This window comes from Diorhabda carinulata, chromosome 9, assembly GCF_026250575.1.
Source record: "Diorhabda carinulata isolate Delta chromosome 9, icDioCari1.1, whole genome shotgun sequence".
Lineage (NCBI taxonomy): Eukaryota > Metazoa > Arthropoda > Insecta > Coleoptera > Chrysomelidae > Diorhabda > Diorhabda carinulata.
The window spans coordinates 7,520,000-7,537,919 of NC_079468.1; the positions used below are offsets into that span (position 1 = coordinate 7,520,000).

Consider the following 17,920-nt stretch of genomic DNA (forward strand, 5'->3'; position numbering starts at 1 on the left):
GTTTCCACCGACATAAAGGTGCGTTTTTCCACTTGAAAGTCATAGATAGTTATCACTTCATAGAGTTATTAATATTTATATGTTTAGAAAGCTTTAAAATATTGCAATAGATGGCGATAGCTACGCCGTTTGCATTGAAGTTTGAGTCAACACCTCTTAAGCCTTTTTTTTGCAAATAGACATCAGTAACATTTCGATATTTGGGGGAGAGGGAAACTGATATATTAATCGTAACACATCATTTTTATATCATCAAACTTGCATAGCAGTATTTCAAAGAAAGACGGTTTATACTCGTGAATTGACATATAAAAGAAAGTTTGTTCGAAATGGAGGTAGTAGATCTTATACGGCAATGATGTGCGGACGATATCGTGATTAAAACTGTAAGGAGCTTCATAAATAGTTGCGAAGCTCTTATCGGTACCAAGGAGGTAATACTTGGTATTTTAATTTGATATGGTTTCGAACAAGTCCACGATATGGGCCATGAATGCGTATTTGTCAAATTTTAGAGTTCCATTATAACCGTACAGGATCGGCTTCACAGCCCGTGTCATGGACTTGTAACATGTATATTTCTTCATTATTATGAGAATATTTTCTTATTCTTCACTTTAGAAGTATCAAGAATTTAATCATAATTATGCACAAAAATGTTTGTAGCAACAATCCACATTGTTAATTAAGAATTAAATCGTTTACGGTAGTATGTCATTTGAATTTTCCGTTCATTGTTCTTCTAAATATGACGTAACTTCGCGCTCTTCCGACCGCCCTGCCGTCGTTGCAGTCTCACGGGCGCCAGCAATCTCTTCCTTCAGGTGAGCCTCCACATATGATTATGCAAATTTCGTACACTCCAAAACCAGTGTCGGTGCTTTATATTCAGATAGGATCAGTAAAATAGAGAAAACTTTTCGGGCGATACCAATCAAAGGCGAACTTTTCAGTTTTATTTCCCACCATAATTCAATACAGTCGAGGTATAACATTTAAATGTCTGAATATGAATCTATCTGCTGAAAATGTCTAGTAATAAAAAGACAACTAGATATAGTCCGGTATTTCGAGTTTGAAAATTCAAAATATAACTAAATAAACTGATTTTAGATAGTGAATATTTCTTTATAATTTTTATTTTTTCCTTTTCTAAGGTATAGAGACAAAACATCGAAAATAATATGGATATATTGAAAAAATCACAGTACACAAATCTATAAACTTGTTATAGAGTCTAATGTCGGTAATCGTTTATAAATATCAGAAACAATAGTGTTCCTAACACTGAAATCTGAGGGACTCCATCGCTTACGAATGCCCGATTAGATTCACAGCTGCTCTAGCTCACGTACTGCTGTCGATTTTCCACATAAGATTCAAAAAGCTCCAACTCTCTACCTAGGAATCCGTAGTCTTCCACGTTAAGCAACAGATGTTGAGTTAATGCAGTCAAAGACCTTACTTAGGTCACACATAATGGAATACTTGTCTTACTCTCATCAAGACCCTCAACTATGTTCTCAATAACATTCAAGGTTACCTGAATGGTTGATACAATAGCTATGGGTCTATCGTTATTAATGAGATTGAAGTCGCCTCTTTTAAAGACTATAATTAGTTTTGAAATTTTCAATACCTGATGTTGGTTGTATGAAATTCATTGTTGCATCGTTTGCTCAACATGAGAGACATTAAAGAATGTCATAAATGTGTGAAACTATGGAAGATTACATAGCTTGTCAGTTTAAAAAAGGATGTGATGATTCCCAGAAGGATTCGACTGCCATGTTTTTGATCATCCTCCTTACATCTCTGTCCTTGCTCCCAGCGTTTCTGCATCTGTACATCTGTATCTTGGAGATCAGACTCATAACAGCAATTATGACTGACAGAAGACGTTCTTTTGTAGTTCAATATAACATTATACAAAGTGGGTAAAAATTGTAGAGTATGTATAATATTTGCATGACTTTGTCGGATATTCTATTGAAATCGGTAACTAGATCTTCAATATCATATTTGTTAGTAGCTCTATAGTTGAATCAGTATTCTTACTTCATGTTCTTACCTAGTATTATCGCATAATATTTAATTTGTGATTTATTTTCCTGACAAAATCCACAAATAGATTCCTTTGTGATATTTATCAAAGTTATTTGTACTTATCTGTACGACTAAGCTATATTTATACACCCGTTACACCCACACAAAAATAATAAATTCTCACCGAGGAAAAAATTACTTCTCAGTATAGTGTGAGAAAAAATTCTAATCAGAAAATTAACGCAGACTAAACATCTTCATAACTTATAAACTAGATTTAGAAAAAGCATACGCGATCACATTCAACTCAAGGACATTATGAATCTTAGGATATATTTTAGGCGAACCAAATTCACGAATGAATTTTAAGTTTACCAAGCTAATACTGATATGAAACGATATTACACGAGAATTCTTAAACACAAATCTTTCAATGTCATCATGAAAGGGTATAGAATAAATAATGAAGTTGTTATATACAGAAAACGAAGACGATCCACAGAGGCTTTAAAAACCGTTTAATCAAGCAGCACTCCATATATCAACATCTAAAATTAAATGAATGACAACGACAAAATAACTGACAAGTCGGATCTTAATGACAAAATCATTGAACAAGTATTTAGGTATAGAAGTGTCAGGATATGGAAATGTCGCAGACAAAATTCAAGAACAAACAAAATAAAGCCAAAAGAAATTCCTCATGCCTTACATCAAGAAACAAAGACGAGGAAATATTAAAGACAATAATGATATACACCGCTGAGACGCAACCAGTCATTAGATCTCAGATATGCGAGTGTGAGGAGAATCGAAGCGAAATGAATTAGATGAACATGTAGTGTGGATGTATAGATACTGAATAGGAAGATGAAATAGAACCAGCTTTTTAAAAGATCAAAAAAAGGTGAAGCGACAAGCATTAACATGACAATGTATGGAGAGAAGAAAGAACAGGCAACTTGCTTAACATGGAGAATGAACAAAGAGACGAAACATGGCTTTCTTATTTTGAATGATTAGTTAATTACACTTGCCAAAGACTATTGCAGTTTTGAATTATCGTCTTTCAGTATATCCAACGTGAAATTTAATGTATTGGTATTTATTAAAAAAATATGACTTCTTTCAGCTTTCGCTGACATTAGACAAAGTATATATTATTCAGAGAAAGTTTTCTAATTTTAACGAATCTTTTACTATGGATTCATTATTCTTTTGAACGAACTTGTCTTCTTATTGTTCAAATTGTATATTGAAGATTTTTGTCATTTTTTTTTTCGACCTGGTCTATATCATTGAAACGAAATGATAGAAATGAGAATAGCTAAGGCACTTATATTGAAAGTTTTATAAGCTACTTAAGGAAAATTGCTGGAGTTGTATAATTTTATGACGAATTAAAAATTTTCGTAGAACATTAGAGGCAAGTTATTGATGCAGTTGATAAGAGAAGTTACTTTTCAACTGTACGACTTTGTTTTTAGTAACATTAGATTGAATTTTTGCAAAAAAATTTTTTTCTCTTCTCTTCTTTTTCAACGTTTTCTAATATATTTATGATAAACTGATTTTATTGATGAATAAAAAATTTTTAATCAGTATTGTATTTGCCATTTATTGGGTTCAACTATTTTCATACTAGCCGTATCTTATATTTGTATGTGTACCTGAATATTAGAGTAATTATTAAATTTTTTTACAAAAATAAATAACTAACACTTGGTATCAATGTTTGAGTAACCAGTCCGAAAATAAGAACTTGTTATATCAATATTTTAATTGTACACACACACATATAAACACCAAATTTTAATTATGAAAATGGACTCCGAAACATTATTTTGTATTATATTTTCCTTTTTTCAATACAATTTTTCATATTTTCTTAGTGTTCGGTAAATAATCGATGAAAATTTGAAAAAATTAGGAAAAATGAAAAAAAATTAATAACGTGCCGGAACTCCACGATCTATACATAAAAATATCAGAGCATAATCATAATAATTTAGTCCATTTCTTCTTGAGCTATTTTATCTAAAGCATCTCGAAGTCTGTCAAGGATTTGGTAGACGAAGAAATCTTTTTTAGAAATTTTCTAGACGTGAAAGTTGAAAGATCAGGAGATCTATAAGATCAAGATAACAAATCGACTTGATTGTTCACAAAATAAACCAATATAATTCTTGCTAGATATATATGATTGTCACTAAATGTATACTTCATAATAAGCAACACTCGTCATGTCAATGGGGTCTACTTACATTTTTATGAAGATTTTATCTTGTACAGCCCAAACAAAATCTCCATTTGTCACTAAAGATAATATTTAATTACCAGTTCTTTCTTTGCTCCGTGATAAACGATCAGTTCGGTGTCTAGGAGTGCGAGGTACGAAAAATTGTGGACGGTAAGGAGTAAAATCAAAACTTTTGATCCTATGATGGACAGGTCTTATTATAATTGGCTTATTATGCTATAAAAAATATTGGTCCGCTTTTGAGATTGTAAATATAGAGTGGTCTTGTGGGGCCAAAGGTTGAAGTTACGATCTTGAAGTGGGATCGCCATTCTATCACGGAGCTTTTCATGTAAGGTCTCCTACGGACACTCTCGTGGTTGAAGAAAATCTTCAAAGGAAAATCTAGCCTCAATACCTTGTCTTCTAATTCTAGGTATCTCTCACAACTTATTGTACGATGATCACATGAGAATTGAAGATAAAAAATGCAGTTATCTATAAACCACAATATAAGAAAAAAACTGATCGGTTCTTATTCTGACAAATAAATTTATTACTAGAAATTTTATAAACTATATTCTTTGAGCAACAATAGTAACTATTTTATTTTTATTGTGTATAAAACCTCCTTTAAGCATCTGAAGTGATCTGTCTACTTCTTATAAGTCATCGATAGGCCTCTTTACGTAAATGACTACCACTATTTCCAAGTCGGCAGATATAATATTTGAATTATGAATATAAAAAGTACGTTTATGGCCCACCTGCGGCCTTTTCAGGCCACACTTTTATCCACCATTGTGATTTATGTGGCACGACTGTTGCTAACGAGACAGTTCACCTAGTCTACAACTGTTGAAGGTAAAATACTGGAGTTTAGGGAGTAGAAAACGTGTACGACTTTCGTGGAAATTATCAGAAAAAGATTCAGATATAAAATTGAGTATCAGGGAATAAAGATTATAAATTGAGTAGGATAAAAGTAAATGGATCTTAAATATTCCTTAAAAAATATATTTATTTCAATAACGAAGACAATTGCTACATAATATTTTCTTGGACATTTTCTCTCATACATCGATGAGTTGTCATCCATTTAATTCGAATATCTTACATCAACATTTCCGTATAGTTCAATGTTGTACTTGTGAATATTTCAGATATTGTTGATGTTTTAAATAACGAACTCTCTTCAACCTGAGACAGTTATATATATATATATATATATATATATATATATATATATATATATATATATATATATATATATATAAATGAGTTCTGAAATTATTTCTAATCGAACAGATCGTTACTACAGTTGAATGTGTCCGTATACCTATATAACGGTATTCCTCAGAGCTGATACATGGAATGGACACCCATTGTATCCCGAGGTACTCTTTCAGACTGTAGACCTAAATAACGGTCTTCCCCAGAATGATACATGGACGAGACCTTTAAAATTAGCCTACAGATCCATTCGTATTTTGTGAATTATATCTAAACTTGTTGGAAAATTGATAGTACACTAAATGATTCCAATTCAACATAAAATTCGGTATCATCAATTTGGTTTCCGCCATTCACACTCAGCCATCCCAAAATGTCACAGAATTGTACATACGATCAACAGATCTCTCGAAGAAAAGAATATTGCCCATATTTCTTGACATAAGTCAAACATTTGATATGGTGCGGCCCGAATGCTTTGTTTTCAAAGTAAAATAAGTGAATAGACCCAGAATCAATGAAGAAGTCTCAGACACATTCTCGATCAATCAATTGTCTGGAGTAGCACAGAGCAGCGTTCTGTGGCAATTTTTTTATTCACTGTATACATGTGATAATACCAGAAACACATTTAGTCCATTATCGCTGAATAAACCTGGATCCAAAGCTATTCTGAAAAGAGCCAATTTTCAAAAATAGCAAACAAATTGATTTTTACTTCAAAAAGTTATATTGGTTACTAGGATGAAAATCTAAATTGACTATGAACAACAAGATTTCTATCTATAGGATTATGCTAGAACCCATATGGTCTTATCGCGTGGAACTTTGGCATGCCAAACATTATAGAAAAAATCCAGAAGCAAAGCAGCCAATATCATGATCGACTAGAAGTGTATAACATTTTTAGAATACAACCTTTACTAAAACCACGACTCCCCATAGATCCCTAATGAAATATAGAGGTCCCTTCACATCATTCCATTGATGAACTTTCCAAGTGATAAATTAAAATGTTTGATATGATCTTTATCAAGAATAAGAGCGACATTATAATGTAAATATCCCTTTAATGAAATTTCGCGTACTAAAGCTCTATTTTTTGTTTCAGAACTCGATTCGACATAATCTTTCCCTGCACAACAGATTCATGCGAGTTCAAAATGAGGGAACAGGAAAATCTTCTTGGTGGATGATCAATCCCGATGCCAAACCCGGCAAATCCGTAAGGCGGAGAGCCGCTTCAATGGAAACCAGTAAGTTTGAGAAAAAAAGAGGCAGGGCGAAGAAAAAAGTAGAGATGATAAAGAACGGGTATCTACCTGACACTACACCTAGTCCTAGTTCGTCGGTTTCTGAGAGTTTAGACTTATTTCCAGAGTCACCTATTCACAGGTAAGATTTCTTTGAGTCACTCATGAGTACGTGCTTCATAATAAGTTGAAAAACTATTTTGTTGCGAAATTAATTCAAACATTACAATTTTAAAATACAACTACAGTTCTAGTGATGAAATTGGTTTCTATTTTGAATTTTGTCACAGTAAAATGAATTAATTTTTAAAAATCGGTCCAACCAAATAGTTTTTTTGTAGATATCATTTGGAGTGGTGGAAAAGCATTTATTAAAAATGCTTAACTATATTTTGTATATGAACAGAATTTTTTTAATGGAATGCATATAGAATAATTTGTCTCGGAAATTCTGTTTATACAATATTCTAAATAATAAATTCACTTTACTACGAGAAAACTTTTCATTAGCTGTAAATAATTTCCAATTACTTGAACTTATTAACAAAAGTTTTCTTCGTGTTGACAGATTTTTGTTAATATTGGTTTTATTTCTCACCAAACTTCTATAGTGGATAGCACGAGAATTTCCTGCGAAACACAAACGACAGATTAAGATGTGATTTCATGTCCATCTTACCGAATTCCCCTATATTTCTAAGGCTCTTTTAATGAAGCCAACCTTCAAAGAAATCGCTGTTCAATCAGTTTTTTTTAAACATCTGAAAAAATCGCTACCTTCAGACTTTTATCCGGGTCCATTGTATAAGCATTGTATAACTTTGGGTTATTTAAAAAAGCGCGTCCCTTGAAACTCGATATGATGATATAAAAATCATCTTGCTAAAGCAAATTTTATTTTCGAATAAGTGACACCCTTCCCGTTACTTTTTGTGGTTGGATCAGCTTTTCAACTATCACTCACGGATTCTTCTTTGCCCAAGAGTCGAAATTTTGCTTATTAAACGAATTCACTGATATGAAAATGTACATCAAGATTTTTCTTAGTAAAGTCACCATTCACTTTTGTCTGTTTAACCAACCATCGGTTAGCTAGCTTCAGTTCTTCAATTAACTCTTCCTTGTAAGCGTGCAAATTCCAATCTCTTTTTTTCAAAATTCGAATCTATTATGTTTGACAAGTCCACTTATTGAGCACAATAGCAAATCGAAATTGGCGGCTCTTCTACCATACTATCGCAAAAAGCAGCAATGTTTTAGCAAAACCAAATGAGTGAGCATCCACAGGTATTTTCACATCTCCTAAAGTCCCAATTTGCTGAAATTTGCCTGTAATTATTTCGTTTGTGGACATATTTGGTCTATTATGGTGTTTAAAGAATTCAAAAATAATTAAAACCCTATTTTCATAAAACACATCAACAATCTTAGTGCGTTGCTCAATTGTATACCTCTCCATAATTAAATTTGTCCATGAAATGTCAAAAAAATTGACGTTGAGGGTGACTCACTATCAACAGCGTGTGTTATGGTTGAATCCTTTACCAAAGACTGATTATAAATAACAGTTATCACAATTAGACTCAGTAATGAATAAATATTCATTATATATTTTATATTTTATCAATAAGCTGTTCTTCCTTCAGGATTTGAAATAATTTCCCTAATTTTCGCACGAATTTGGAAATATTTAGGTTTTATATGAAGTTAATGGCGACTCTGGCTTAATATGGACAATAGGAGAGACAAAGAGAGAATATTTTTTATCTTGCGTCTGATGATACCAGCTTTTTGGTAGAACAGATGATGATATTAGATAACCGTATACAAGTCCAGTGCCAATACTATTAAAAAAATAATATTCATAGTTCGCATAATATATAGAACAAAACATATAAATGATTCCGGTTTTGGTTGGAAGTAAGCACTAAACTAAGTTAATTCCAATGAATTACGTATTATCGGCAAACCACTGGAACCTGTAGAGTTATTCAGATGTTTCCCGGATACACTTCTTGAAAAATAACTTGCTTGATGTTACATTAATGAGACGATCAAATGATTCAAGAACGATGGTTGTCTTAATCAATTTAGTCAAGTAAGTCGTCAATTTATTTATATTTCGCTAGGAAATCGATTAATTGAACCAGGAAGGTCACCTCTAATTCTTATAGAAACTATTGGATTTGTCTTCCAACAAATGGTCATCATATAAAACATATGTTACCAAATTCATATTCTTGTAAATAATTTTAATTTAATTTTAAAATGAAGAAATTGATTTTTCTTAAAAACGATGTTATATAATGAACTGAAACAACTGCTATACAAAAAACAATGTCGTATTTGAAAAGTACTATATGAAGTACGAATTATTGAGTGAAGGTAAATTCTGGTTGCCTCCGTTATTTAAATAGAGAATAAAACTAATATTGAATTGAATCTATTGTATCCATTTCATATCAAGAAATAACATGCCTGACGTTCTAATGCTAACCTATGATTGATAATTTTAATATACAAAAATATTTATTTAAATAAAAACTTACCGGAACCCCAAAATAATTATACTAAGATGGAACCCATTAGAAAAGGAGGAGAACATAATAAAAATTCGAGGAAAAATAATTTATTGGAGATCTGAGGTCGGGAAGGGGAAGGGGATGACTTTTAAGCGATGAGTCTTATGAAATAAAGGCGAGGGGCAAAGTTGTAGGTAAAAAAAGGTCTCTAATTTTTGTATTCACACAGTTTATGTGAAAACTGTGTGAAAAATTCAAAAAAGCCAGTTTTTGGATTTGAATTTGCATTTCTTATAAAAGATATTTCTATTTTTCATGAAATTTTGTTAATCACCTTTTCATGTTCCACATACACTGTTCTTGATTGGATTTGAAATATTTATTTTTTTACCTCATTTAGACTACATACCTAATAAGCACCCTAATTTTCCAACAAAGATTTTCCCGTCAATATATCAGCAAGTGGGTGAAATGTTTCTTCGTTGAAATCTCTACTCTATGGTGGTGTAAAAAATATTTCCATCACCATGCTGAATTTTCTCGGAGAAGACAAATAGAAAACGAAAAAACGTTCCGTCCGAAAATTTTTTTATAATTATTCATATAATTTTTAGTTATTTATTTAAATTTTATACTCCAATTACACCAAAAATGTAAAAATCCATGGAGGTCCATACATAAACTTTGCAAAAAAGTTGATATTTTGACAGGAGAATTTTCGATTGAAAATTAGGGAACTTCTGCGATATCAAGTCAAAATAAAGTGAAAAAATAATTATTTACAAATCAAATTCAGTTATTTCAACATAAATTTTCGCATAAATTTTGAGATTATGTAAGCTGTACATCTTTTCATTACCTACAGCTTTGCCACGTTACTTTTTTCCTTAAGATTTGTAGTTTTGTCGAAAATTGAAATAAACTGTGTTTTACACTTAAAAACTTTCATTTTTATTATATTCTCCTCCGTTTCCAATGGATTTCATCCTACTATTATTTTTTTCTTACTTTTTATTATTTTAGCTTCTACTCTGGGATATATTGATTCTAATAATTCATAAAATATCCAAGAAGAACATAGTGCCAAGTTTATTTCATTAAAACATAATTTCGATCCTTTATACTCGTTGGGAAATTTTGGCATCAAGCTCCTTATGTGCCTGCTAAAACATTTTGATTTTTCTTACACCTACTTTTCCACCCTGTATATATTAAAGTGGAATGATTTTTTTGACATGCTGTAAATATATAACAATTTTTAGAATGATGCATGATATTTATTTAGTCATTTTAATTAGTTTTAGCTATAGCATAATGTAGTTTGAGATTTTTTTATAAAATTGTACGTATCACTATAAAAATGTAATCACAACCTTTGTTATTTCATGTAAATTTCCAGAACTAATTACCATAATTTCGGAATTAAAGCTGAATTTGCAATAAACTCATTAAATTTGTAAAAAGTTAGACGAAACTGATACCGTAAAACATTTTTTCGAATCATGTTGCAAAGAATCTACAAGAACAAGGGAAAAATCTTTAGATGTTTTTATTATGAAGCTTCAAATTTAAGTAGTAAGCAAATTAAATACTTCAGAGTTTTTTAGTTCGATACAACATACAATGCGATTGTTACTTTCTTTACTTTCTACAGAAAATAGTCTGAAGGATTCATGTTTTTCGTCTTCCAATGCTTGTTCTTTGAAATATACTTAGATATTGCTCCACGCCATAGACAGAGTGAGATTTAAAATTTTTATTATCTCAAAGTTCCAAATAATGAAATTTTTAAATCAAAACGTAATTATTTGTATTTGGGAAAAAACGAACATCAGTATAATATTATTCTCAAATAAACCCACTAGATTGCTGAGGTTTTTTTTATTCTACATTCGAAATATAATTTATAGGCTTTTCAGAATTGTATGTACATATCTTAATACTTTTCTCAATAATCTAGTGAATTTTTAAAAATTTACCTCGCATAATCATTTAAAATAAATCGAGTTTTCTCTCCTAGCTGTTGTGTTTGGATATTGGCAAGGTTTTTACAATTATAAGTTAATCCTCGTATACAGTGGTTCATCTGTTAGATTTTCGAACCATTTCTCGTAAGGAAGTTTTCAAATCGGCGTAAATAGGTTTCATAAATAGATCTGATTGTGTAACGTGAGCAAGATCCGACAATTTTAGGTAAACTCCCACTGGTTTGGTGATGTCTTCTTTATTACCGTTAAAGGTTTGATTTCTTTGAAATAACAAGTCTGAAGCAACTCTCCTGGAAATAGTTATCGCATGCTATTATTTGAAAGTTTACAAGAAGATGAAAACATGTTAAATTTTCTCGGTTGAATTATATATCAGAAATAGTTATAAATAAGAATGTTATTATAACTACCTATATGTATTATAATATAGGAAACTTTTCAAAAAGTTTGATAACTAAACTGCAATTATATTTAACTACGAATTCACAGATAAATATATTTTATTTTCGTATATGTGGAAGAATTGCTTGCACATATGTTGATGATTTGTTGAATTATTATATTTTAAAATCCAGTTCCAAATTCAAATCTTGCCATTGCAGTGATGAACTACTTCTGAATATCTTTTATTTAATATTTTGATTTGTTAGATTTTGTCTTTAGGTGTTCAACTAATATAATATTTTTATGGTGCCTTTAATCGTGATACAAATTTTACTTCTTGATCAACTTAAACAAACAAAGTAACTTCACTTATAATTTCACAAAATATAACGTCAAATCAAGGGCCGTAGTGTTTGATGTAAATATAATGTACATTTTGATCTAAGTAAAATTTTCTCCTCCAATATCGACATTTGTATGCAGATTTGTATATTTTGGTATCCTTCTAGTTCTCAGAATCACCCCTTTGAAAACGTTAATCAGTTAGAATTGTTAAGCAACCGTGTTCTTTGTTTATTTTGATGGAATATTTTTTGTCGAAACTAATGGGATTGTATTCTTAGAGGGAAACAAGTAAAAAAGTCGTCGCACTCTCAGCGTAATTTTTACCGTTAGACTGAATTTTTGGATAAACAAATGTTACAATTTAATGAGCTTCCACCGAACTAAAATGAAAAATGCGGAAGCTTACCTATGTAGATTTATAGGTAGATTTTTTTAATTCCTTATTTCTTAGACCTGCCTTTAAAAAAATCATTTTTTCATAATATCCAAAATTTCTTTTGTTTCGGCACATCTACAGCTATACAGAAATGAAGTGCGAAAAAACCTGTTAGGACATATCGTTGCTACAGCCAGACGGACGGACAAAACGCTAGTAATAGCCCATATTTTTGGAAAAAATGTACTAAAAACAATTCCGTTTCATCAAACATACTGTGTGAAGGATGCTTCTCTAAGATTTTAGTTTCTATGAAACTGAACGATATTCTATCTAATTTGTCGAAGATCTATAGAGTTTCACTTTGCACGCAACCATAACAGCCACGGGTGATAATAGATTGTACAGGTAAACGGTCATCCAATTAATGTAGTCGCTCACTGTCAAATGTGAAGAAGGCTTTTATGGAGATTTAAATCACCCTCTAGTGCTCAGGTAATTGAAAGATTTTGTACAACTTCATGTTATTAGTAGAAATGTGAAAAACTTCAGATTATTTTTGTGGATCCTAGCAAAAATAATAATACAAAGTTATGGAATTATTGTGTTTTCATCGATCTTTAAGAAATGAGCTCAACTATAAATTGAAACGACGTTTTGAGGTGCTCAAAAATATGGAAACAATACATTAATATTAAAACCTCAGCGCATGTTTTGAAGAAACATTTTGATTTCGCATATCAATTTTGGCACAAGCAATGATATTTTTTACGGTGATGGTTAAGTTGAGACTGTATAAAGGGTGGTGGAAGTAATACAAATAACATACTTGGAAAAAATAATATTTCTCTGTTGACAACAAAATTTTTTGTATTGATACAATTTTTTCCATTGTGTTTTTGTTTATTCACAAACGGATGTGAAAACCTAATATTTTATAAGTAAAAGGTGGAAAAGCTCCTAGTCCTATATATTTCAAAAAAGTAAACGAAATAATAAACTATGATTACTATAATGTTACCAATAAAATAAGTTTCTTCTATTCCTATTTATTTCTAACGGCCGATGGTGAAAGATAAAAATGATTCATATAAAACTTAAGCATAAACAAAGAACGTTGTGGCTACAATATTTCTGCACCATTTCGCGCATTTCAATCTTTTTAATAGGAAGGGAATGATGAACTTAATGTCTATAGTGATTTTTGGAAACTATTATCGCGTTAACCCTATTATGATGAAAATGTTCGGTAAGTGATCCAGATTCTATTCACTATTGGAACTGAACGAAGTAATCAAGTCATAGCGATACGATACGATCCTATGTCGTGGTCAAACTAGATGAGCTGAAGGGTTATACATTTTTTGATTGTTTTTGAACCTTAAAGTTATTAATCTGTCGTATTTTTGATCAATTATTAACCGCGTTAGGACGTTACTGAGGCTACGATTTCTGTACATTTTTAATGTTCGAAATAAAATTAGCTTATTGATATGATATATCGTAGATAACTCAGGTAACTTATCCATACGCCTTGGAAACTCTTTATTCTTGGATGTTGATGACTCCAAACCCCTTCTGTGGGGTAACATTCTCACTATCAAAAGATATTCTCACCTTTATAATCAGGATCGGTTGCGACTTTACGATTTCAAGTATCGATATCTTTAAAACAAAACGAGATATCGAAAAATTTTATTCCCCATTTCTATTTTATTATGGGCCACTATAAAATCTAGCCAAATCCTAGCATCACGGAAATGGTATTGGTACAATAGTTTTAATATACATTTAATATATAAAAATGCAGACAATAATAATGTCAAGGTAATCTTTCGTGATAGAGACCCTAGGAATTGTAAAAGTATCGCCCACCGTGTATAATCATCTATTTATTACTCTTATATAAATAATTATAGTCTTTGTGAAAAATCACCTTTAAATATTAATATATGGTGAGTGCACCTATAAATTATGGCGGATGTATGTTAGTTACCACCAAATATTGAAATTTTAATTATTTGTATACTGCAATATTGAATTCGAAGTACTAATTTTATGAATATACATACGTCTATAGAAATCAGCCCACTGTAAACTTTTGAATTTGACTATATATATATTTTTTAATTATTCATCAGATCAAAAAAATATGCTGTTTCGAAGGCAATTCATAATGCTTTAATTTGAGTATAAATTTATGAAAACTTTCTATGTTTAACATAGTGAAATTAATCCATTATGCAAATTAACCTTTTTATTATTAACATAGGGTTATTGACAATTTGAAAGTTGACAATCATTTTTTAATGATGGGTATGACCTCCCCTTGCTCTAATAACATACCTCATACGATTAGGCAGAGGTCTATCAAGTGAGCTATTGTTTCTTGTAAATGTTAAGCCACTCTTCTTCTACTATAACTATAAGCTCTGGAACCTAGTTTGGGGTAGGAAGTCTAGCTCAAATTGTTCTTTTTAGCTGATTCCATTATTGTTCTATGGGATTTAGATCGGGACTGTATACTAACCCGAAAACCGACTTCTGCAATGTAATCTTGCACGAATCTGACGGTGTGCGGCCTTGCATTGTCACGCATAAAGGTAAATTCCTCTCCAATGTAGTTGATGTAAGGTACCACATAAATTCTAAAATCTCCTCGATATATCTAACAGCAGATGTATCTTCATCCTTGAAGACTGTCGCCCCTACGAATGAAAGCATATTAAATAGTTTTTCAAACAGCATATTTCTTTTTTTGATCTGATGAATAATAAAAAAAATATGGAGTTGAAATGAAATGTCTGAAGTGGGCCGATTTCTATGTACGCGAGTTTATATTTTTTCCTTTGATAAAAATTTAGTTTTCTAAAGCTGGTAAAATTTAACCGAAATAAGGCGGAACGTCTATTTTTACCTACTTTTTGAAAATAATCCTCTATTAAAAGAGACCTCAAATCAAGACGATTTCTTAAGAAAAACATACAAAAAGGTATAAGAAGTAAAAAGTCGAAGAAAATTATACTTAATTATGAAATGAACAAAACTGTACAGAAATAATAATTTGTGAAGCAAATTTTAGCATAGCAGGTTATGATCGGCAAGCATGTTGTTTCGAAAGTATGTTTTTTTAGCAATCATCATAAACATTTTCATTCATGCTCATCAGAACCCTACTTGCATATAATTCTTAATACATTGGAATCATTCGTGCTGTATTTAAAAAGTTTTTTTATTCATTAAAATGAAACGAGTGCATTTTATAACATAAATAGATCTTTTCCAGCTATATTTTTGTTACCTTAGTACGTAATCCAAATTTTAAAAAATTACTTTTTTAACACATATAACTTGACTAGACTATAATAAACTCTGATTTAAAAGTATGCAACCCAGATGACTGTCCTAATCATATAAAAAAATAGTGAATTTTCAAAAACCTCTACCACAGTTTACGCTCTATTTTGTGTAATGTATTAATTTTTTTTAATAGAAAGAAACAAATGTACTTTCAAAGAGGTATGAATTACAAGAGATCGAGTGGTACTTCCGTAAAAAGATTTTTGATTTCTCTTTACAATTAAGTGTGAGTTTGTAAATAACTATTTCTACCTGATGGTCCCAACTAACTTCGTCTAATTCTGGTACCAATCGTATTCGTACGAATGAAATTTGTGGAACATTGGAATTTGACCAATACAATTTCGCCGGTTTACTAGTTAATATATGCGGTAACGAAAACTGCCACTTTACTAATAGGTAGCTGAGGTTCTTGTTGTCTGTTTTTCACGGAATACGTTTTCATAAATAAAACGATGACAAATGTTTCTATGTAGATTACATTAATTAACACATTTTAATTCTTTATATATCCCGAAACAAATGTTTATGTAGAAGGGCTGCTACTTAAATTTTGAGATACAAATAAACAAATATTTATAATTGGTTACGGATTTACTGTTTTTCAAAATATTCTCCATTAAGATCAATACACTTTGCATGCGTTTGTCTATTCCGATTGACTTACCTCCAAAACATTTGATGATAGTGGGGGAAACCAGCGAAACACGGCTGCTTGAGATGGTGTTATAGTCATAAAAAAACATTGCACGATATGATTCCATTTTTTTACCAAGATACTCGTAAATGTTTCAAGTATCTGTAAACAACTCAAAACTTAAGTAGCAACTCTCGTATGAACCTTCAGCCTCGAAGCTGTTATCACACAACGGGAATAAGTAACCGTTTATACCGATAGGACACTTTGAACAGAGCTATAAATAAATGTGTATTTTACTAAAATTATAAAAGTATGAAGAACATCAATAGAAAGTGTATAGCGTCCTCAAAGACATCGGTTTGATATTGGGTTTACTAGGTGGATTAAGGAAATACGTTTGTTTCCTTTGTCTATGGAACAGCAGGGCCAGAGAGTATCATTATGTGAGAATTGAATAGTATATTTGAAACGGGCAAAATAAACATCAAATATTAGTCGTTGCTAGATCCAAAAAACAATCCACTCCCTTTGCACACGTAACTGGGACTCAGTGATAACGTTAAACAAGAATACTTATACATTTCGGTACATTCAAACAATATATCTAAATATTACAACAGAAAACTAAAAGCAAAAATATTTGTTATTGGAGTCTCTCATCATTCTCCTTGGAAGGCACTTAAAAAAGTTGTTTTGGGAAAAGGAGTGAAAATTATGAAGATTTCTATGGTTGATTGAACATTCATTTACTGTACTCAAATTCAAAATTTTTCCCTGTTAATTTAGGAGTTATGAGTGATGAACAGTCGAAAACTTAACTACTGAAGACTACAATTTTTAGAAGATGCACCTTATGAAAAGTATGTGCTGATGAAGGATGTCTCTTATGATAGATTACAGTTTTGGTTATAATTTCCGGTTGCTTAACCTATTAGCTGTACAAATCTCGGTATTCGGAAGAAATATATTTCACAATTTTACATCATACTATCGTCTGTTGTAAAATCTTCGTTTCATGGGTTACGCGTTATTAGCTCTAAGGTATCAATATTGCCATCATACGAATCAACTTTTTTTGAACTTCTTAAATCACTTTGTTTCCGGTAGGACGTCTTATAACTTATCTAAAAATAAGTTAAATGGATTTTATTTTCGAATTTACTGTTCTCTAACTACAAGTTTTTAGAGCCATAATCTGATGAATAAGATTCGCTATTATTAGCTTTTTATCCATTGTGTTTTTTTATTACAATGAATTATTATCCTCTTAAAATACGATAGTAAGTTTGTACTTTGAAAAATTTTTAGTATCTTCAAAGAACGAAAAAATGGACAGTCTTATCGTATCGTATGGGTTTAAAAATTATAGTCAATGTTCAATTCAATAATTAAACCTGGAAATTAATAGTGTATCGGATGTTGAGATCTATTTTTAATTATAAAATTTGGCTTAAGCTAATTTCATGAACAAATTTGCATTTACTACTTCAATAAATAATTATAACAATTGAATAATAATATACGTAATAAGAAA

At 30.9% G+C, this 17,920-nt stretch overlaps 1 protein-coding gene across 4 annotated transcripts in view; it reads left to right on the top strand.

Annotated features, from left to right (window-relative positions):
- The window catches only part of LOC130898170 (forkhead box protein O-like), a 399,489-nt gene that overhangs the window by 319,209 nt on the left and 62,360 nt on the right, over nt 1-17,920 (top strand). For all 4 annotated transcript variants that reach the window (XM_057807247.1, XM_057807246.1, XM_057807248.1 and 1 more), the window contains exon 2: nt 6,630-6,913. In XM_057807247.1, the coding sequence (XP_057663230.1) occupies nt 6,630-6,913 (284 nt within the window). The remainder of the gene's footprint in view (nt 1-6,629; nt 6,914-17,920) is intronic.